At 36.2% G+C, this 24898-nt stretch overlaps 1 protein-coding gene across 1 annotated transcript in view; it reads right to left on the bottom strand.

Annotated features, from left to right (window-relative positions):
• The window catches only part of TNRC6B (trinucleotide repeat containing adaptor 6B), a 225161-nt gene that overhangs the window by 121763 nt on the left and 78500 nt on the right, over positions 1-24898 (bottom strand). Inside the window, 1 exon segment of the mRNA XM_032492297.1 lies at positions 21346-21413. Within this exon segment, the coding sequence (XP_032348188.1) occupies positions 21346-21413 (68 nt within the window).

Genomic DNA, 24898 nt, shown 5'->3' with positions numbered 1-24898 from the left:
AGCTGGTCCCTCTATTTAGGATGGGTGTCCCTCTTTTGCAATTACCAAACACCCTGAGGGCTGGCCAGCCCCTCCTGTCAATTCTGTATAACCTCAGTAACGGTACCTGGCAAAAATCTTCATACTCCTGTGCTAGCACCTATCCCAATATCTGGCATGGAATGGGTATTCAATAATTATTTGTCGAATGAATGAACAGATAAACTTTTTTTTAAAACAAATTCCAAAGTCAATGAATGAAAGCTATCTGTAATCTATATTAATTCAACTGTGTTGTATAAAGCAGGCAATTGACCTAAATTTTTATTTTATCTCTTTCGAATCAAAACTATTAATACTGTGGTTAAATAGAGTTAACATGTGCAGGCTCAGAATGATGAAAACAAAGGGGAAAACACTGTATTTTACGTTCCCCTTTGCCTTGTAAACTCTAAGACCAATTCATTTGAAACTGCTGAGAACCTCTGATGCAAAACACAGAATGCATAAAAAGCAGCCAAGCAAACGTGGAGACATCACAGAGGCAGAGCCTGGAGGAAACTGGAGAGCATGAGGAGGCGACATCAGACCATAGGAATGTAGGGCCTTTAATAAAAGAAAACGCTCAGCCCTGCTCCTGTCCTCATCCAGGCTGAAGCTCAGTGCAATCAGTGCACGCACTCCAGGATGCTGGGAACATGAGAGAGGATCAAGGCATCTGTGGGGCCGTAACAGCCTTTCTGGTTTATGTAACAAAGAGAGAGCGTGCAAAGGGGAAGGAAATACTAAGCAACAAGCTAGGTGCTGGCCCTTACGCATAGCGTCTCCTTTATGCTTCACAACAATGTATTGTCTCCATGTTACTGATGAAGAAACAGGGGCTTAAGGTCACATAACTGGTCTTGGTGACTTACACTCAGGTCTAATTCAAATACTTCTTTATTGAGCACTTACACGTGCTAAGCCCAATTCTAGATGCTGGGGACTGAGCAATGAGCAAAACAAAGTCTGCTCTCATGAAAGCTTCTGGTTTTGTGGGGAGTGATGCACCACATACAATGTGATTTCAGAGGGTGATACAATCAAGGGATATTTAAAAAAAGCAAAACTGAGGACTGTGATAGAGTAACTAGGGAGGCTACTTAAGTGGCAGGGTCCTCAGAGATCATTTAAATGACAATTTTGAGGAAATACTTTTGCAGGGCTAAAAAAAAAAAAAAAAGGATAAAGGAACTATCTTGTCAAACCTTAAATGAAAGTCTCTAGAACTACCATAAGCAAAAATCAGCATTCATTCCCTGATTATCAGTAAGGAGACCATCAGGTGAAAAGAACTACAGTGTTACCATAGTCATAACCCAAAGTGGTAGGTTAGATAGTCATCAGCTGGCAAATATTTCCACAAATGAACCAGTGGTTGCTCAGGACAATGGGCCGACCAAATTAATTCTTAGATTCCCCCAGCACCTACAGCAGCACCTGGCATAATAAATGACTGCTGAATATATGAAGGGAGAAAGCAAAACACGTTAAAATGTCACCATCATGGGTTAAATCCCTTTTCAGGCCAAGTGGCTTCAATTCACCCCACCCCACCCCACCACCAGTCTTAATCACAAGAAGCAGGTGAGGGAAGTCGGATTAGTATAAATCCTCAAACAATCCTGCACTAGGAAACAATCAGCATGTGCTGCCTCACCTCCCAGACGATAGTCAAAGCCCCACATTTAAATCCCAAGCGCCACATAAAGAAAATCTAATATCCAAATGACAACTAGAAAGTAATAAGAAGTAATTATTTGGCTTCTTTAAATAAGGGTTCCCCTAATGCAGATACTCAGGCTACTTACGTACCAGGTACTTGTTCTAACTATCACACACACAGTACCAAGGTAAAGCCACTGGTTCTTTACCTGAGTTATCTTCCCTGCTGGACTGGTATTCCTTGAGGGCAGGACAAAGTACATTCATCTGTGTTGCCTCAGGACCTTGTCCAGTTTAAATGGCAAAAGGTCAATGATTATACTGAGTTACAAAAATTAAATTTCTCCAAAACTTCAGTTGTGGGGCAGCTGGGTAGAGTGAGGCCCATGAGGCCCACCCACCCTTACCACTGCTCCCTGCGGGGCCTGCTCTGCAGACCCACAGGCCCCATCGTCACACATCACTCTTTCCGCGTCTCTTGCAGAACTGAGAGCTGGAAAGGCCTTAGAAGTCTCTGCTTCAATTTTTAGACGTTTATTTTTAAAGGACTGTCCCAGTGGCAATAGAGAATAACAAATGGCCATTCAAAGCTGAACAACAGAGTTGAGTTTACGCCATATACCAAAGATGCCAATGCTTCCTTTCTGGCACACAGATGGAGGGACTGAAAAACAGTTTAAAAATAAGATACCACTTCTGATAGATAGGCACTCTCAATTTTTGTGATGTTTCAGCAAAGTCTTAATAATGAATCTGTGACATTTCTTTCTGAGACAGGGTAGCATTGTGATTAATGACATTACTATATTATCACAACTAGACCCAGCATAAGGAAATATGGATTGGGGGTGGGGAAACTTTGGTAAGGATTATATTAACTTTCTCCGGTAAGAAACTTCTGCATAAGCGGTCTCATTTTTAAAAACCCCAACACGCAAGTTCTAATATCCCTGGGTTTTGCTCTTCATAACATCAGCCACATCACTAAAGTTTTTAAAGCTTCATTTCACACTACCAACAGAAAGAAAACTTCAACCAAAGGCACAAATTAAATACTATCCATCTGCACACTTGATTTATTACTCATTTTCATTTGCCTCTGAATTACCATAGTTTGGAGCCATAAGGATTGGCTCTGCAGAACTTAGATCCAAAATGGCAGCTGAGCTTCTGAAACTCACCAGAGCCATAATGCTTAACATACGTGAAACCAGGTCTTATTTATCTCACTTTTCAACCTGTCTAGGAGAGAAGAATATTTACAAAAACATTTCAGAGAATCAGATGGCATTCTGTTAATGCTCATTATATCATTCTCCTTCTTGTCTAAGAGAACAAGCACCCAGCTTCTGGTTTCTCTGCTCTGCAAACTGAATTAACCTGCTATTCACATGTTTACACAGTCCACAAAAACAAGCTAATGGCAAAACATGGAAAGCTTGGGTTTTTCTCACTCTTTTTCTGCAAGGCCAACTTAGGAAATGGGCGTAAAATGAATCATCTAACAAGTAAAGCCCCAAATAAGCGCTTTCATTTTCAGAAAAAACAACAACAAAAATCAAGAGTTCTAATTTTCCTTAGGTCTACCACAAAGCAACACTCCCTATCACTATGGTAATTTCTATGTCTTTTCCTTTCAATTCAAGCTGTAAAAAATTTTTTAAAGAGACAAATTTGTTCCAGATTACCTCTTCAATGTAGTTTCCAATCCCTCTTACACAAAAGCTAAACTTGTATCACCAAAAATTTTACACTGAATTTAAACTGTCCCTTCTCTCCTTATTTCCACTAATACAATAACAACATTAATTTTAGAAGAATAATAAAATATTTGCTCTTTGGAGACAGAGGGCTTTAATTATCTTTATGTATTCAAATGAAAGTCTTTTCGTTAAATTAGCGTGAAAGTCCCTTCATCTACACACAATTGGCCCAAAGAAACAGGCCATTTTCAGCACAAGAGGCCAATCCATTTTAACAGTGAATAAAGCTTTTGAAAGCACTACACACCCTCTTCCAGACTGTCAAATTTTCAAAATGGTCCAGCATTTTTTCCATTTTTTTTAACACTTTCAGGCCCAGCAAGCATCTTATAATTAGATTAATTAAGAGGGAAACAACAACAAAAAAACCCACTGCTCCCTCCTCATCAAAATTATTCCATTTATGCTTAATTAGCTTTAATACAAGTCTACATATTTAATGATGGGGATATGACAATTCGACCCATTTGCATATTTAAAATGCCTTTTCTAAACTATACTTTGTAACAGATTTAGAAGAACAGTCTCTTTCTCATGCCAATATGCTAAGGCATAAATCAGGAAGATACAAATTAGGAGAAAAAAAAAGAAAAGAAAACAAGGCCTCTCTGAGCCAGGGATGTGCTGAGGGGGTGGGGTAATTTACCCAGGGGTGGGGGCAATTTACCCGCCACATCACAAACTACAATCCTTTCAGCCCACCAGACCGAGAAGCATTACATCACACTCTCACAATGATAGGGGGAGGTGGCTCTGAGAAAGCAAGTTTTCAGCCTTCTTCCCTCCCTGTTCCCAGGCTTTCTAGAATCCTGCATTAGGAGTAATGGAATTTAACTTAAGAGCACCACACAGGTTCGGGGGTAACCACCATACATACACATACAGCTACTTATTTACGTGACCCTAAATGACCACTACACAAGGGATACGTGGACGAAGTGGGCAACTACACACACAGATGTTGAATTTGTGTTGAAAAGCCCAGTTCATCTGTGTAAAATTAAACAGAAATTGTAATCCATGAGAAACGAAGGCGGCCAATCCACAGGGAGAAACTGATAAAGAACTAATTCCTAACCAGGGTGAAGAGCTGTTTATATTTTGAAAACACCATGTTTACAAGATTGTCCTACCGTTTAGTTCAAACCACGATCAAAATAAAAGCGCATCTGGCTGCACATTTGAGAACACACACAGAGCCCCAGTGCAAATGAGCGCGCGCAGAGGAAAGGGGTGATCCACACATTGCCTGGGAGGTTTCAAGCAGGGGAATCTACAAACCCCAAACCTCCTGGTGTTCACTCGCCCCCAGCCTGATGTTTAAAATGTATCAGGTCTTATTTTAGGTTTCACATCTCTCTAGGAAGGATGGCCTAGCTTTATTTAAAAAAAAAAAAAAAAAAAAAAAGGCTTTCCCGGGGTAGTGCTTGCCCTCCCAGATCCTTTGTCGGCCTTAGCAGCCGAAAGAATGCAAACCCATTTATATTTATGCAAATTTTTGCAGCAGATTTAAGGGGGCAGGGAGAGGACTGTTTTTTAAAAAACCTCTTTCTAAATATCAAATTTCCAACTACTCACAGCTTTACTTATTTGCAAGACAGAAACGATGATGAAAATCTGCATATAAATTAAAAGTGCAATTAAATCACTTCAAAATTAAATATTTTACCAACGCTTTTCCATTTCTAAAATGCCGAACCAAAAGTACATCACGGGTCTGATTTACACAGATTCACGACATGTCTGAAGCCAGTCTCCATGCTAGACAAATGTCGATTTGCAACAGCACTAGTGACACGGTTAGACAAGATCCATATAAATCAATTGGTTTTTAAAAAGTGAAAATATTTACCAACCTCATAAAGTGCAGCAGTGCTTAAATCCAGCAAATTGAGGCATACAAGGTAGAAATGGAAATGAAAAAAGGTCCAAAAAATGATTTCTTTTTGTCTATCTGTTTTTTTGTATTTTAAATATTCAGAAACCAGCAGAGACTCTGTCGGCCATTTTGGCTTGAACTAACTCTCACACTCACTCTCCCTCTTGCTCTCTCTCTCCCCCTCTGTCTCTAAAGGAAGCAGCTTTTTGTGACCTTCAAATAGAGGCGGATCATGTGACTTCGGGTAGGTTTGTCAATCAGGAAAGGGGAGGGAGCTGGGGATGAAACTGCCTTAAAGGGAAAGCGGCCCTTTTCCACTCTCATTTGTGAAATGCTGTTATCTCATACTCGCCACCTACACACACTGAATGTGAAAGTGGCAACAGCATAAGGGTAACAGATGAACAAAATATAAAAACCTTTATTGGTTTATAGAAATATGCTCAGTTGCTAACGATTCTTGCAGATCCTGGAGCTTGGCTGGCTTGCAACAGTTATCCTCTAGATGTCTGGGCAAGCACAGGCTGGCAAACTGCTCTTTAAAGGGGGGCTTTTAAAAACACCTTACCCAAACAAGAGACTTTCATGTTTAAAGATTAAGGTGAAATACAGGGCGCAACTGATCTCTAACAAGCTCCTAAAATGCACAGGAAAAGGCTGAAAGGAAATATACCAAAGTATGAACTGAATGCAAACTCAGAGAGGTTAAGTGACTTATCCCAAATCACACAGCAAGACAGATGCAGAACAGTGACTAGTTTCCCAACTGAACTCCACATTTACTATTTTGGCTATATGTGTGTTTGGTACCTCTTCCCTCCACCCCAAATAAAAACTCGGCTACAGCACAGCAAACTGGCCGATATGAGTCATCTTTAATCTCCTCCCCCACCTGAGGAAGTAGCTTGCAGCTGACCTGGAGTAAGCACTACATTTCAAACCTACCTGGTTTCCCCCATCCTTAAGTCCCTTCCTCTCACTAAGTGCATCTTTATGTTCTACCCCCGCTAAGAAAACCACACTAGGTTTGCATCTCAAGCCCAGGCTGTGTAACCTTGGTTAGGCAAGTCCCTTTACCTTCGGGGCCTCAGTTTTCTCATTGTGGAATGTAAGGACTGGACATCACTAGATTATATCTGGTTCCTTTCAGCTCTAAAACTGTACACGGCTTCTTTCTTTTAGCAGTTCTGTTTCATCTTATCCTTGCCATCTCAAAAGTCATTACCCCAGGAAAGCTTTCCCTTGACCCTCCCCGTCTAGACCAGGCCTTCCTGTTCAATGTTCCCATACATCCTTTATGACTTCTTCACAGCACTGGTCATAGCTGCAATTTCTTGCCAAAGAACTTGCTTACAGTTGGTTGTCCCTGGTATGTATAAAGACAAACACCACACCTTCCTTCACTGCTGTGTGAACCTCCACACGGAGCCCCACATAGTAGGTGAATAAAGGAATGAATGAATGACTCAGATCTCCATTCAGAAGTGCTAGGCTGAACAAGAAGAGATGTGCCACTCGAACATACAGAATAAAAGTCACATAGTTTCCAGAAACTCATCTCCATCTATTCAAGGACTGCTTGAGGAAATAAAGTAACTAATTTGATAGAAAGTGGGCAACAGTGCCCTGTGACTAACTGACTCCATCTATCTCTATAAACCAGAAAAGGTCGGATTCCACAGTGTGATTCTCCCAAATGAACTGGGCTGACCGAGCATAATCTGACATGCCAGCCAGCAGAGAAACTGACGGATTCTGTAAGGCCAGCATTCCCTGAAAAGGAACCTATGAACCCTTCTAAATCCCACAGGTCTGTCATCCTGGCTTCTGGGTCTTTATTCAGTCTCCCTTTGCTTTTTCCACTCTGATAGATGAACAGGAAAGGGGCTGTTTCTGGGCAGGCAGAGGCCAATGCCTAGACGATCTGGCAGCTTGAATATTTATGGCGTAAATGCTTCCACTGTCTTTGCACAGCCCTGAACGGAGTAGGAGCCAGGACCTGGACTGACAATTGAGATGTAGGCAAAAGCAGGAAACTCCTAGGGTGGAAATTTTGAATATTTCATCTATTTTTATCCTTCCAATACCTTCCAGATGAGTTACGGAAAGCTTCCTTATGGAGAGCATGCTCAACATGTTAAAATGCATGGAGACTGTACAGCTGCCTTATTTTAATTTGTGATGGACACGTTTTCTTTATAAGACTGAATTTTGCTAAGTCTCCATTTCTTGATGCAGCATATTATTGTACAAACGTGTATATGTGTTACCATGTGAGTATTAAATAAACTGCACGAGAAGTCAGGAAACAAACACATTTTAAAACAAATATTCATTCAATTTTCAAATAATATGACTGACATTTTTTCTTCAACCTCTAGGCATCTTTTGTTTTGTTTTGTTTTTCGTGAGATACCTCTAAACTTAAAGCAATGAGTCCAACTGTTCATCTAAAAGAAACAAGTGCAATAAATGTACTATTGCCCCTGTATTTCCAGGCATCTGAGACTCTGTGATATATTTATTGCACTTTTTTCATATTAACAATTAGACAGCATTTTTCAATTATATTATCACAAGGTGAGTATACAAAGTAATAAAAAACTAATTTACTTTTTTAAATAAATAAACCAGAACTTAAAACACCCAACTGAGTGTTATCAAAGTTGCACCTCTGGCGACTGTATAACTAAAATATTTCCATGAGGAAATAGGACTGAAAATAATGTACTGAACATTTAACTCAAAAATCTAGAAAATGACTAACAAACCCAAAAAAGAAATTAATGGTGATAAAATCACAAAGATAAAGCAACAGTCAAAGAGTAAACTGAATCAATAAAAGCAAAAAATTTTTGTTTTAAAAAATAAAAGTAGATAATCCTTTGGAAAGCCTGATCACTTAAAAATAAGAGAGAAGTTACAAATTAACAGTAGGGCTGAGAAAGGGGACATTATAACTACAGATTTGGAGAGGATTTTTTTTAAATTGTGAGAGAATTTTATGTAACTTTATGTCAATAAATCTGAAGATTAAGTAAAATGGATGATAGTCAAGGAAAATAAACATTACCAAGGTCAACTCAAGAAAAGTTATAAAAATAGCAACAATAACTCACAGCAGAAATGTGTAAGATATTAAAAGAACTAGCCACTAAAACTATCTGACACAAATGGTTTTCTGGGTGAATTCTACAAAACTTCTATCAAGTAGATAATTTCCATGTTATCCCTATTGTTCTTGAATTTACGAAGATAGAAGAGAAAGCTTCCTAATTTCTTCTCTGAGGTTAACATATTCCTGATACCTGTCAGGACAAAGATGGTCCAAAAAAATAAAACTACAGACCAATCTTCACTTGTGAAGATAGATATAAAAATCCTAAGTAAAATACTAGCAAATAGAATTTAGCAGTTTTAAGAAAATATTTCATTATGATCATGTATGGTTTATACCAACAATGCAAGGACTGTTAAATTACAAAATCTATTAATATAACTCTTCATTTGTTCAACAAGTACATACTATGTGCTTTCTATGTGTCTGACTCTGCTCGGGCCGGGGAGACAGCACTACCAGGCAGGGTAGGTCCAAGTGGAGCCAAAAACCTCATGGGAGAAGGAAACCACTGAGAAGGAAACAGAGTTGACAGGATATGGAAAAAACTGAAGGAGGCTCACTTTAGATAAGGTGGTTCAGGAAGGTTTTTCTCAGGAGGGACATTCATTTAAACTGAGTTGAAAAGTAATTGCTTGAATGTTCAAAGAACAAGAGGGATGATCAGGAGGCCAGGCCATGTGACCAGGGAAGAGAGGTGTAAGGCAAACCTAAGGAGCAAGGAGGAGTTGGATCCTACTGGATCCTGCAGGTCACAGAAAGGATTTTATTGTCAGAACAGTGGAAAGTCACAGAAGAATTTTAAAGCAGGAGAGCCAACAGTGCCGTTTTATCCACTGCTCCCTCTTCACTTAATACCTAGGATCTACAAGCTTTTCAAGGGCCTCGGCAAATGTTTGGGACCTGAAAAACATATTAACAAATCTAAAACACAAAACAAAAATTATAACCATAAAAATTAATAAATGCTAAAGTGTCCTTGAAAGATAACACCCAGCACTTTCATATTAAGTTTAGCATTTCTAAGTTTTCGTTACATTTGAAAACAATCCTCACTTTGCAAAACACACTAAATACGTTAACTACTAATAAATCTCGGATAATTACAAATTAAGTCAATTATTTGTAGCCAAAGAATTTCCAAAGCAAAACTATTAAAATTCTTTTAACATATGATACCAAAAATAAATAAATAAAACCACATAATTAATATGGGATGTGGGTACCTTCTAATATGTTTTAGTATGTAAAGTGGGATAAAGTCTCCAAAACCTCCCAAAGTAAGCATTCCAAGAATCCATGGAGGTCTTACAACCACTTTAGGAAAGACAAGATCAAAGTTATATTTTCAAAAGCTCACCCTGGCTTCTGTATGGAGAATATACCAGAGAGGACCAAGAGGAGAAGCAGGGACAAGCTGGAAGGGGACTGTGGCCTTCTAGGTGAGGGAAGATAGCTTGGATCAGATGGAGGTGGTAGAGGCGAAGAGAGCACATAATGTATTTTGAAGGTGGAAGTGATTCTATCGTAAGATAACTTAAGAAAGCAACCTGTGACTATGATGAAATACAGTAAGGCCAATCAACTCTTTCAAAAATAAGACTCTAAACTCTGAACTCACCATTCATTCATGCAGTCATGAACCATTTTTCTGAGCATCTACTATGTATCAGATACTGTGCCAGCACCAAGCCCAGGAGGATTCTAACAAAGAGGATTCTAACACCTTGAAGGACAGAGACATGCAAATCCATTATTAAAATATAGCATGCTAAGTGCCATAATTAAGGTACAAATAGAAATGTAAGATAGTTATGCTATGGGAATACAAAGAGCTAACTGCCAAAAGTCAGAAAAGGTTTCACAGGGGAGGTGAGATTTTAAACTGCGTCTTAAAGGATGAGTAGGAGTTGCCATGTAGAGAACATAAGAAAGACAAAGACTTTCCTGAGTCTCACCAACTTCAGTATTACCAAACAGCGGTGACAAGGAAGGCTGAGGAGAAAAATATAAATGTAGAGGCTAAGCTTTTCCAGGACTCTTACCCTCAACAAAGTCAAAAGATGAAACAGTAGCCAAAATGACATGGTAATCACTAATGCTACTAGAATCCAAAATCTTTGGAGAATGTTAGCATTTACACTCATATTACACATTTATAAATTAGAATGCTAACAGACCTTTTAAGGAACATTGAAAAAAATTCTCAAATTCTTTAGAACCAAACCTCAAAAATCAAATTTGTATTTGGGGGAAGCCTTTCTTGATCCTCCAGTTTGAGTTCAGTGTCCTCTGTGCTTCTTAGACCCTGTACATACCTCTATGGTAGCACCTTCAAACTCTATTATTATTGTTACCCATTTACTTGGTGCTTCCTGTCTAAACTGTGAGCTTCTTAAGGGCAGGGAATATGGCTCTTATTTCTGTATCTACTACATAGAAGGAATTCAATTACTGTTTGCTGAATGAATGACCAAATGAATAAGCAAAAAAATAAATAGATGAATACTATTAACCTGGGTATTTATAAAGTACAAAAGAAGACAACACTTAATATCTTATAATTGAGAGAGAAGACATATACACAGGATAGTCAACAAGAAAATGTACGATAAATTTTTAACTGTATGGTTCCATCCTCAGAGAGACAGGAGTCAGAAAATGGAGACACTATGTAGCTCAGCTCAGCTGAACTTCAAAGGAGGGACAGAATGAGAATGCTCAAAACAGATGTCTCAGGATGAAGCTAATGACACTTAAGCTGCAGGACCCCTCACTTTCATGAGGTTCTCTCAAAGCCCTAGGAGTCCTTAACATTGTCCAAACGATCTTTTTTTTTTTCTTTTGCAATGTGTTTTTTCTTCTCCGTTTATTATAGTAAAATACATGCAACACAAAACTTACCATCTTAACAATTTTTAAGTGTATAGTTCAGTAGTGTTAAATATATTCACATTGTTGTAAAACAGATTCCCCAGATCTTTTTCATCTTGCAAGTCTCAAATTCTATACCCATTAAACAACTTCCCTTTTCCCTTCTCCCAAACCCTGGTAACTACATTTTCTATTTATATAAACTTGACTACTTTAGATACATTATAAAAGTGGAATCATACAGTATCTTTTTATGATTGGCTTATTTGACTTAACATAATTTTCTCAAGGTTCATCCATGTAGGTTCCCTTCTTTTTTATGAATGAATAATATCTCATTGCATATATATCTATATCTATATATAGATATATATAGATATAGATAGATAGATAGATAGATAGATAGATAGATAGATAGATAGATAGATCGATCGATCGATCGATCTCACATTTTGTTTATCCATTCATTCACCAATGGGGACACTTGGGTTGCTTCTACCTCTTGGCTAGAGTGAAAAGTACTGCTATGAATATGAGTGTGTACATCTTTCAAAACTTTGCTTTCAATTCTTTTGGATACATACCCAAAAAGGGGACTGCTGGATCACTTGGTAGTTCTATTTTAAATTTTTTGAGGAAATGCCAAACTGTTTTCCATAGAAGTTATGCCATTTTATAATCCCACCAATAGTGCACAGAGGTTCCAATTTCTCTATATCCTTCTCAACACTTCTTTTCTGCTCTTTGGTGTTTTGGGTTTTTTCCTCAATAGTAATCATCCTGACAGGTGTGAAACAATTTATCTCATTGTGGTTGATGATTAGTGATGTTGAGCATCTTTTCATACGCTTGTCGGCCATTTATATATCATCTTTGGAGAAATGTCTATGAAAGTCTTTTGTCCATTTTTAATCAGGTTACTTGATTTTTCTGTTGTTGAGTTGTAATTCTTTATATATTCTGGATATTAATCTCTTATTAGAAAATGACTTGCAAATATTTTCTCCCATTCTGTATGTTTCCTTTTTACTCTATGATTGTGTCCTTTGATGCACAAATTTTTTTAAGTCTGATGTAGTTCCATTTGTCTATTTTCGCTTTTTTGCCTGTGCTTTGGGTATCATATCCAAAAAACCATTGCCAAGTCCAATGTCATAAAACTTTTCTCCTATATTTTCTTCTAGTTTTATAATTTTAGGTCTCAAGCTTAGGTCTTTAATCCATTTTGAGTTAATTGTTCTTTACAGTGTAAGATCAGGGTCTATCTTCATTCTTTTACAAGTGGGTATCCAGTATATTCCCAATACCGTATGTTGAAAAAACTCTGTTTCCCACTGAATGGTCTTGAAACCCTTGTCAAAGATCATCTGACTTTATATGCAAGGGTTTATTTCTGGGCTTTCTATCCTATTCCACTGGTCTATTTGCCTGTCTTCATGCCAGTACCATACTGTTTTTGATTACTGTAGCTTTGTAATATATTTAGGAATTAGGAAGTATGACTCCTCCAACTTTGTTCTAAATGACCAATTATTTTTATAAAATGTGAAAAAAAAATACAGTTTCATCACAGTCTTAACACAGATTGTCAAAACCACAGACTCTTACCATCTCAGCTTTCCCCCACCATGATTCCACTTGTCAATAGAGTTAGAGTCACTGTAGGTACTCTAGGATTCCTAAAGGGAAAGCTAATTTGGTTGATTTATTTGGGGCTTACTGGAATATATGAGCATGGTTCTCAGCCACTTCGTGTATGGTTGAGTTATTGGTAACTGCCTTGTGTACAAAGATGTTACTGTGCCAACTCACTATGTACAATGACAGAAATGTGCAGGCCAGATCATACCATGATATAAATGTGTGAATTCAAAGAGTATTTCATGGTAGTCAATACACAAGAAAAAATGAAGCCTTGCAATCTTATAGCTCATATATAAAAGACATTTGGCTAGAGGTCCTCTCAAAGTTGATAAGAATCTTACAAATTTATACGACGTGACTATAACAAGTTGTGAGGCTGAAAGGAACTTTTCTAATCTATCAATAATAAAAAAAAACAGGGGGGAGGGTAGAGTCAGTAGTAGAGTGCATGACTAGCATGCATGAGGTCCTGGGTTCAATCCCCAGTACCTCCATTAAAAATAAATAAATAAATAAATAAAACCCTAATTACCTCCCCCCCAAAAAACAAAACAAAACAAACAAAAAACACAAAATAAATAAAATATCACAGAATTATTGTAATATGAAGGGGCAATCAAAGAGTAAGCAGACAAAAAATATTAGGAAAAATTTTCACAGCAATATGTCAGGCAAATATTAATACAAATAAATATAAATGTTATGTTATTTTCTGAATTTTGCATTTGTCAACTTGTTTAAAACTGTCATTTTTGTTATTTCTTTCCTCATTGTAAATAAATATTCACTTCTGTACCTAATTTGTATTTGAAATTAATTTTCTTTTTCTTAAAGGGCACTCCCACAAAACCTATATTTGCTCCTGGTCAGGAAGAAGGGTCTCTGGGTCTCTCTGCCTGAACAAAGGCATATAAGGGGGAAGGAAACCAGCTATGCATAGAAAACCTTAAGGAGAGACTGGGCAGGCAGAGGAAGATCTTTTAAAAAGCAGAGAAAATATGCATAAGCAGGCTAAAGGCATCTTATGGAGGCCCTCAGAAGCAAAGAAAAGTTCAAACTTGGATAGAAAAGCTTTTTTCCCCCCCAAAAAACCCAATAATCAACTTGCTTACAGGTAGGGACACTTAAAGAGAAGAATTGTAATAAAATTGGGTCTGTTGGAAAATATTTAAGAAAGCACTGAATATAAAGTCAAAAATGACAGCTTATCAATTCACTTTTCTTCTGCTAATAACAAATAAACTATTATGGAGTTAGGATTTTTAATCATTCTACCTCAGATTTTCAAAGTGAGTGTGTAGAACAGGAATTCTTAACAGTCTGTGGGAACTCAGTGACATCTTCATTTAATTAATATATATTTATTGACTCTTTCTGGTGCAACCTACAGTGACCAAGCTGGCAAAAGTCTGTTCTTGCAGAGCTAAAGACAGAGCATAAAGCCTGAACCTGACCTTTCACTGCCTGCCATCATTGTGTGCCTCCTCTTTCCTTACTACAGTCTCCCGTTCTCTTGCCCAAACTTAGTTCACAGAGATTCCTAGCGGGAAGGAAAAGGCAGAGTGCTCAGGGCAGAACTTACATCCATACCCTCTAGCAATCATAAAATTTGGGGGAAATAAACACTACCTTCTCCTCATGACACCACTGGAGATTCCTGCAGCTGAACATGCATTTCTTTATCTATATTTACATAATGCTATGTATTTTGAAACATTTTACAACTACATGGTATTAGTAACATTTCCAAAAGAGCTGCTTTAAAACACCAATTTCAAGGAACTGGGCAAATACATCTTGCCATTTAAGTAATGTTTTTCCATAAAGGCATACTATTTGTCTGTAAGTAAAATATAAGCTAAATAAATAAGACTTTTATTAAATTAACTGCAGTTTTCTGAGAGCTTCATGATCTACCCTATTCATTGCTGTCTGAAGTCACCATATGAACCTGTAAGTAGTAGCAAACCACAGTTTGCAGGCATTTTCAATTATGAAACACATTTCTCCTGAAGTTATTCTTACTGTAACTAATCAATGACCCAGACATTCAAGAAAAACCTCATAAAACAGAATTCAGAACTTAAAGACATTTTAAGAGAATTAATTTTTTTAAGTAACTTCAAGGCAAATTGGAAAGTTTATTAGCAACTGAGAGTTTCCCAAAGACAGTACAAAATGTTTATGGTTATACTAAAATTCCCAGCAGCAAAAATTCCATGAGCATAACTATCTATTGAACCTCTTTGTGGCATTTTCAAAATACCAATAAACTTGAAATTAAAACTCATTTCCTTTCTCCCAAAAACAATCTGAAAAGATTATATAGGAATCTATTTTTCTGATGACCAGCTTACTGCTGTGTAATAATGACTGAGTTTACAGAGGGTTCAATTTGGTACTTAATAAGTTTATCTTCACCATGTACATATTTTAATGGTCCAAAGGAAAAAAAAAAACTGGTAGAAAACAGAAAATCAAATGTTAAAATCAAACCAAAAAACTCTTTCCTGTGGCCAAATATCAAGGTTTGTGTTTTAAAGATAATTATCTATAAAATGAGTGATTTGGAAATTTTTTCTGTATTTAGGAAATGCCATAGGGCTTCCCAAAGCTTTCAAATTAACACCAAAAGAATGGTTCCTGAAGATCTTAGTGTTAAATTTGGGTGGGCAAATATAAAACAAGGTCTATTTTAATAAAAGGAATCCTTAGAGAATTGGCAAGAATAGACTTTTGCTATGTGATACAATAAAAAATAAAATTCACCAGATTTTTAAAAAAAGAATAAACTTTTAGAAGTAGCACTGCAGTATAAGATGAATGTGAGGAAGAGAGAGCTGTAGGTCACGGAGTAAGAGGAGCAGCAGTAATAAAGATAAAGTGAAAACAAACTGTCAGAACTTCTAAAAGGTCTGTATAATTAATAATTGAAAAAAATCAAAAGGGTATTTTATAACTAGCCACTTAAGTTCGGAAGAATGTAATTAGTAAGAAGAGAATTTAATCAAGACGTTGGAATTAAGACATTTAAAAAACAGCACCTCAAGCAGAAAACCATATTACACCACGCTGGAGTATAAAAGGTAGTGTTGACTCCATAAATTACATTCTTCTCTCTGAATCAATATAAAACTGTCTTTAGCACTTCAGTTTCCTTACAGGGTTCCCATGCAAGAATAGATTCTCTCTTAGAAAGGAAAATCAAAAAAGATAACACTCCAAGAGAGTAGAAATACAGAAATTGACACTATTAGTTACATCAACAACCCCTAAAAGTGGGATATTCTCTATAAAACACATTATTAAATGAGTTTTCTTGGTTTTTAAAATTTTTAAATGGTTTATTGAGCACAACATGTAGAAAAGATAATCACTTCAATATAAAATCAATATAAAAGTTATTAATTTTACATTTTTTTTTCATACTAAGTCTTTGAAATCCAGGCTACATTTTATATTTAAAGTGCATTTCAGTTTGGTTGCTATTTTTTTATTGTGGTTAAAAAAAATTAAATTTAACATCTTAACCATTTTTAAGTATAAAGTTGAGAAGTGTTAAGTATATTTGCTTTGCTTTGCAACAGATCACTAGAACTTTCTCATCTTGAACTCTATACCCATTAAATACTAATTCCCTTACCTCTCTCCCCGTAGCCCATGGCAACCACCTTTCTACTTTTTATTTCTTTTATTTTGACTATATTAGATACTTCATATGTGTAGAATCATGCAGTATTTGTCCTTTGTGACTGGCTTATTTTGCTTAGCATAACATCCTTTAGGTCCATCCATGTTGCAGCACATGACAGGATTTCCCTCTCTTTTAAGGCTTCATAATATTCCATTGTATGTATGTACCACATTTTCTTTATCTATCTGTTTATGGACATTTGGGTTGCTTCTACCTCTTGGCTACTGTGAATGCTGCAATGGATATGCATGTGCAAATATCTCTTCGAGATCCTACTTTGAGAGATTGTTTTTAATGATGATCTTTCCATAAAATGAACCAAAAGAGTTAAGAAAATTCAATTATCAAAAATATACTAGAAAAATTGAATTACTTAAGTAGGTTAAAGACAAATATCTTTTGAGAATATGAGTGAATTTCATGGAATTTAAAGCTCAGACTTGTTTATAAGCTATATTAAATTTTTTTAAAAAGGAAGGAATGAAAAAGAGGCCAAACTCCTCTAATTAATATACCAAAACTGATATCTAACTTCAAAATAATTTATAAGAAATGATACGCCCACAAATATCTAGACTATCACATAAATAAAACCAAGTCAAAATCCTGCCTGGGTAGAAATATTTTATCTGAAATGAGCTTTCAATAAGCATGATCAAACATGATCTATGAGCAAGTATCTGTTCATGCTGTATTTTGAAAAGCTGTAGTAGTTTTATATTTACCCCTGTGTCAAACATACCATGTGATTAATACTGGGTGAGTTTAGCATAGTAATTATTTGGCAATAAACGCAGCTTGTCTGATTTGCTCTAATAGCTCATAAGATGAATATCCTCTGAAAAATGATTATATTAGATACACTAACAGAAAATAAATTTCATTAGAAAGCAACAATATTGAGACAATATATACATAGACAAATGTTTAAAGCTATATACTCTACTAAAACTTATCCACACACACATCAGAAATCAGCATCACTGATCTAAATATTAACAGTTTAGCACAAATACTTCTCAAAATCAAAAGTCAATTATTTTTCAAGAAAGCTTTCTAAATGCATATCTACCTTAATATGCCTGTTGTTAGAATTTATTCCATTAAAATAAACAGCACAGAAATAAAATAAATTTTTCAAGACTTCCAGAACCTATGGTAAAAATGTTAAATGAAGAAATAAAGAAAGTGGCACAGATCAGCTAACAGAATAAATTTTAGACCTAAGCCTTACAAGAATTTGCTCTGTGACCTTGAGCAAGTTATATTACCTCTGTGCACCATCCACCTTCGTAAGTGAAATAGGCTCTTCATACAAGCTAATACCAAGGGGTGAGAGCCATGTTGGAAACCAATTTAGAAAAAAATTAAGTTAGATCTCTACCTCACACCATACACAAAAATGAGTATCAGTTCAATTAAAGGTCTAAGTGTGAAAAATAAAGCAGAAAAACTAATGGTATTCCATCATGTTAGGGTAGGAAAGACTTCTCTAGGCAAGCACAAAACACAGAAGCCATAGAGGCTGATTTTACAACATAAAAATTTAAATGGTTTATTAGTATGAAAGATACCCCCATGTTAAAACATAAAGCCTGGGTGGAAATATTTAAAACATCTCAAAAGACAGAAGGTTAACACCTATACTTTATAAGTCTCTTACAAAGATATCAAAACAAATAATCCAATCAAAATGAAATAATATATAAAGAGGTGATACATGAAATAAAAATCAATGGCCAATAAACTAGCAAAAGATATTACATTTATTAGTAAGCAGAAGTATAAATTAAAACAATAAAATATTAGAGTGGCAAAAATTCAAAGATAAATAATTTTATTGTCATCAATGGTGTGGAGGAATGGGCACTCTCATTCACTGTTGATGGAAATGAATCTTTTGAAAGGAACTTTGATAGCAGCTACCTCCTTATTAAAAAAATACATGCCCATGAGCCAAATAGCTCCATATCTAGAAATCTATTCTACGGAAATACACCTATGCATAAAGAATGAGAATGTTCAATAAAGTATTATTTGTAATAATCAAATAAGTGAAGGCCACCAAAATATTTATTGGAGAAGAATGACTATAGTATATCAGTTCAAGAGAATGCTTTGCATATATTTAAAAGAATAAACAGGGGAGGGTATAGCTTAAGTGGTACAGCACATGCTTAGCATGCATGAGGTCCTGGGTTCAATCCCCAGTACCTCCTCTAAAAATAAATAAATAAATCTAATTACCCCCCGCCCCCCGCAAAAAAAAAAAAAAAAACAACTTTAAAAAAAATGAAATAGACTATAAAAACGTTAGATTAAAAAAGGAAGTCTCAGAAGAATTATGTTAGAAAAAAATCTAGTTGTTTTTAAAATAAATACAGAAAATGTTTAAGATTAGGAGGGGAAGGAGGGTAAAAAAAAAAGTCTCATTTTTCTTTCTAAATCCACACTTACTGTTTAAATGTTTTATGACAACCATATATTACTTTAATAATTAAAAAAAAATAACAGAATAGATGGGAATTTCATAAGTTATTCAGAAGTATGTCTCTCTCAGTATCTAGACTGTAGTATTTAGTTCCTATATCCTACTATCCAGGATTTGATCATCCTTTGCTAACTGCAGTTAAGACACAAAAAATAAAAAATAAAATTTTTCAATCTTTTTATTTCTGTTGTCTTAAACAAAAGAACACAGCACCTTTGCTCCCCACTCCCACAGAAGAGGTAGGCAGGTCTATCAGAGGAGGGCCTAGCAAGAAGATTCACTTCTGCTTTACCATTTCAATTTATGATGGCAGACCAAGCTCAGGAAAACAAAGCAAAACAAGATTCATCTGTGAAAAGGCAGAGACAAAACAATCAAGGGACAATGGTAAGGATACAACCCGTGATGCCTGCCTCAAGCCCGCCAGGGCTGTTTGAAGCTCTCTGAAAGAAGTAGAGTTTGTATAACACAAAACTTGTGGGAGAATCTGCCCCAGCAATGCTTCCTGAATACCTAAGAAGCTGATTCAGGACAGGGGTTACTGGAGCAGGTTTTCAAAGATAAAGACAGGTTTGTTTGTGAAATGAATACCCTCCAGAGAATAGAATCTTCATCTGTGTTTTAAAAACAGGCTTGATGTCATTTTCATTGTTTCCCCCAATTCACTCTTACCCATGAGACTTTGATCTTAACAGCTGCAGCTTTGCTAACCATAATACTTTTCAGGAACATAGCTCCCAAGGTTGGCAAAGGATTTCGGTTCAAGAGATATTATAAAACACTTTAAAGTCAGAAAGATCCAGGTTCAAATCCTAACTTCCATTTCAAACTGCATTACCATGGGCAAGTTACCTACTCCAATATTTGAACAGACCGGAGAAGCTGTAAGGGATGGAAATAACATATAAAGCATTAAGCAAAGTACTTTGTGTACAGAAAAGCCTCATCAAATGGGAGCTATGATTTTTATATTATAATACCTTTGATCGGAGTGTAGGGTTAAGGGAGTAGGCAGGGAGCAAGGCACCTGAAATGTTCCTGTAATTCTACTGGGACTAGATGTTTGGCATTCTAATTTGCTAAAGATTAATTGATTCCATCTGCCCATGCAGAATATAAGTGCATTTGACAGAACACAGCAAAGTTAGAATTTATATTGTAAGCTATTTTTAAAACTGCCTGGTTAGCAAATTAAACCAGCTGTGAAAATATCCTGGTTTCCATTCACAACAAATACAAGACAAACATTCTCCTTTAATGAACCTGGCCTCGTGGCAGCATAGCATATTCTGCATAATTCATTCCTAAGGGTTTTGGAGACATAATTTTTATAAGACAGACCAAAACTGAATTATTTTCAAGGTGGAAAAAAAGGATGAGAGAAAAGAGTTTCTCTACAAATTTTCAGTAAATTCCATGAATCACTGTCCCAGTCAACTTAGAAGACTACTGTCTGAATAAAAAAAATAGTAGTTATGTCAGTACTTTAAGCCACTCTTAACTGTTTTTCCTTTAAAAGGGCATATGAAACACCAGTGTGCTCTGCAACATAATTTTTCAAGTTCTGTGACAGAGGGAGGAAAAAATCTACTCATTGCCACCAAAAAGCTACCCAGAGGACTCTCAGTTTCAGATTGGAAACTTATCACTTTTAAAGAATCAGGGGAGAGATCTTGAATTATTTAGAATGTTGTCTAAGTTATAGTATTTATAATTCCTGTTCCTTTAGGGAAACAATTTGTATTTAAACAAAGATCAGAAGTATAAATAACTAAATGAAATAGAATTTTAGTAAGTACTATTCAAATAAATTCACACTTGGAATGCATATAAACAGTCTACTAATTTAGTTTACTTCATAAAGACATTGCTAAGAAAAGGAATTACCATTTTATACTTTCTTTGGAAATCAACCAGACTGAATTAGTTCAATTTGGAACATCCTAAGCCTTAAAGCCTCTGCTAAAGCGTAACATAAATTTTGATTAGTCGAGTGTGAAAAACTACAAAGCCAACTTTCTTGTCTCTCCAGTTAGTTTGTCTATAAATAGAAGCAATGCATTAACAGCCACCAAAGCAACTTGTCAGCTCCACAATGTGCCGAACATATACATCCTCTGCAAACATGCTCTCAGCATGTTTAACCAAAGTCGTTCTAAGATCTGTAATAAGACCCTTTTTAAATAAACTGTGACTCACTGTTTGCTTTCTTCACCAGGAGGTGGAGTCTTGCCATGCCCTTCCATTACAAAATCCTCCTGTTCCACCTGCAAAGGCAAGCATCACAGGTCAGCAGAGTCAGTAACTAAGATGCAAGTCACTCCAAAGTGCCAGGGCCTGCGTTGCAGAACCACAAGGCATGTCACTATACTGCCTAGGACAGAAGCCTGAGCCAATGGTTTTCACACTCCAGGTTCACTTATGGCATCTCTCCTTGGGTGACCATACTTACAGAGTGAAAAAGGAAGCATGCTGATTTGCAACTCATAAATGTGACAAAAGATTAGCATTCAGAATATAATAAAGAATTGCTATGAATCAATAAAAAAAAGACAACCTACCAACTAAAAAAATTTACAAAATAATTGAATAGGAGTTTCACTGAAGAGGACACGTAAACAGCCCTAAACATGCAAAGATGTTCAATCTCATATCAAAATGCAAATTAAAACCAGAGAGATACCATTTCATAACAACCAGGCTGGCTAAAATGAGAAAGGTGGGCAATACCAAATGTTGCCAAGAGTGCAGAGCAACAGTAACTCAGCCACTCCCGGTGGGACGGAAAACTAGTACAACTTTTTAAAAGTCTGCCATCATCTAGTATACTTGACTATGTATTTATTGTACAAACCATTGTTTGCTCTTCTAGGTATATATATACCCTAGAGAAACTTTCGCCCATATATAAAAAAATTTTTTAGTAGCAGAAAAAAAAATACAGAACAACAGTAAAACAGAAAAATAGGCTGTGGTGTTTACGACAACAGAATCTTATACTACGTGAAAATGAATGCACTACAGCAACACACCTCAAGCTGGATGAGCTACAAAAGCACAATACTGGATGAAAGAAGCAACTCACAAAAGAATACATATGTAGTATGAATCCGTTAGTACAGAATTGAAATGTATACATTTATAGACATACATGTAACTTTATGGTTTATAAAACTATAAAGAAAAGGGACTGACCATTACAAAACTGAGGCTAATGAATATCACAGGGAGTCAAGGAGGGAACTCACTCACAATGGGCATATGCTGGGTCTTGGGGTGCAGACACGTTCTATTTCTTGGCCTGTGTAGTTGGTATATGAGTGTTTGTTTTATAATTATTCTTTTAACTGTATTTTTTTTCTCTTTTATACATATGGCTTATTTCTCAATACAAATTTTCAAAGGAAGAAAAAAGCATTTTACTATTCCAGGTAATTTACTGACCAATAAAGGATGATAAATGACAGGTATACAGCTACCTCCACAAACTGGGACTATCAGTTCTATGAAAACTCCCCCAAAAGGCATACTTTTAAAGAGTCAAGCAGATGTATTCAAGGAGATAGATATCAACAGATACATTTAAGGATTACTCCCTACTTAGAAAAATATCATCCATTTCTTACAGGACCTAGTAATCTGGAAGACAGACAACAGCAACGCAGATACATACCATAATGCAACCCAAATAAAACAAAAGGCTATCCAGCTCAGCAATCCTCTGCAGTCTGCATTTCTCAGAAATACTGGAGAAGATGGGATGGAACTAAGAGGCTATGTTTCAAAAAGGACAGACAAATCAAGAGGTTTACTCTATTTCTATTAAAAGGAGAAACTGGAGGAAGCGTAAACAAGAATAATAAAAGACACACACTGCATACTGTGAAATTCAAACCAGGTTTTGACTTTTATTCTTCTCTTATGGACTTCCTGACTCCACAGCCTACTAGGCTTTGCCGAGTAGAGGGAGGATTCTCCCATCCTAAATTTACACAGTGATCTAAACCTCTAGAAGAAAAAACAGGGTTACAATGTTGCAAAAGGAACTTTATGAGGAGCTTAAGATGATCTTGATTTGGGTTGTAGTTACAAGAAACTACACATATGTGAAAAAAAATCACTAAACTGTGCATTTTATGCACTTAACTGTACAAACGTTATGCCGTAATTAGAAAAAGAAGATGACAAATTGTTTAAACTTAGTAAAGTCCCTCGGAAGCTCAAACCTAAATCATTTTCTCAAAGACAAGAATGACTATTCCCCCACTTACATATATTATGAAATTTTCTTGATCCTTCATCTTTTAAAATCCTCTCCAATTAAAGAGTTCTAAATCGTGAACTTAGTCTCTAATTACTAGTTTTTAAAAAAAAGCTTATCTATAACCAATTTTTTTCTTTTGTTTTTAATTGAAGTTACAATGTGTCAATTTCTGGTGTATAGCATAATGTCCCAGTCATGCATATACATACATATATTCATTTTCATATTTTTTTCATTAAAGGTTATTACAAGATACTGAATATAGTTCCCTGTGCTATACAGAAGAAATTTGTTTTTATCTATTTTTATATATAATGGTTAACATTTGCAAATCTCAAACTCCCAAATTTATCCCTTCCCAGCCCCTTTCTCCAGTAACTATAAGATTGTTTACTATGTCTGCGAGCCTGTTTCTGTTTTGTAGGTAAATTCATTAGAGTCCTCCTTTTCTTTTCTTTTTTAAGATTCCACATATGAGTGATATCATATGGTATTTTTCTTTCTCTTATAGCTGATTTCTAATTAGCACAATGACGAGAAGTAATAATCAAAAAGCCCACAGCTTCAACAACCTCCCCTATGCTGGCTTTTGAATCTTTAACTCCAGCTCCCATATTTTGCATACTAGTCTCCACTTGGGTGGCCCAATAGGTCCAAAATGAAGCATCAACTTTGTCTTTAAATTTCTTCTCCTTTTTATATCCCCTATCTCTGTTACATCATTTACTAAGATACTCAAATAGGAAACCTGTAATCCTACAAAATTCTCCACATTCCTTCCTTGACCCCACATTCTATTTATCACCAAGTACATACAGTGGCTCCTACCTCTTAAACAGCACCTGTTCTTTATCCCCTGTAAAGCCAGCTTCTCCAAATCTTAACTACAACAAAAGCCTTCTCACTGGTCTTCGTGCTTCTGGATCCTATCTCCCTTCAGTTCATCCTCCAAACCACTTCCATCAAATGGACTTCGTAAAACGCAAATACGATCACGTCACTCTCCCTGAAATGCTTCAGTGGTGCCTTATCACCTACCTTGAGTGATTTCTGCCTAAGTGATCTTTTTTCATCTGTCCCTGCCTCACTCACCCATTCTGAAGCCCTGGCAGAGCCCACACCAACTCCTCACCTCTCTGTGCCTTTACACATAATGTTCCTTTCTGCCGTGAAGGCCCGGTCTCCTGCCGCACATACACTTCACACTCCTACTCATTCTTTTAAGTACTAATTAAAATGCTTCTCCCCAGAAGATACTACCTCCTTCACTAGGGTTCACAATTTTTCTCACTCTCCATCACCTCAGAAGGCAATAAAAACAGTCCAAAAAGATCACTGCTCCTTATTGCCACGTCCTGTTTTTCTCAAATCCGCTTCCAGGCCCTACACATCTTTCTTTTTTTCTTCTACAAATTACTTAAACACTCTGGACTTAATTTGATGATCTCCACCACTCCTTCCCCTTGACCTCATTTTCAGGAGTTTCAA

This window comes from Camelus ferus, chromosome 12, assembly GCF_009834535.1.
Source record: "Camelus ferus isolate YT-003-E chromosome 12, BCGSAC_Cfer_1.0, whole genome shotgun sequence".
NCBI classification, from domain to species: Eukaryota; Metazoa; Chordata; class Mammalia; order Artiodactyla; family Camelidae; genus Camelus; species Camelus ferus.
Note: the sequence above shows the minus strand (reverse complement) of the source record. Positions and strands in the feature narration are given on the sequence as shown.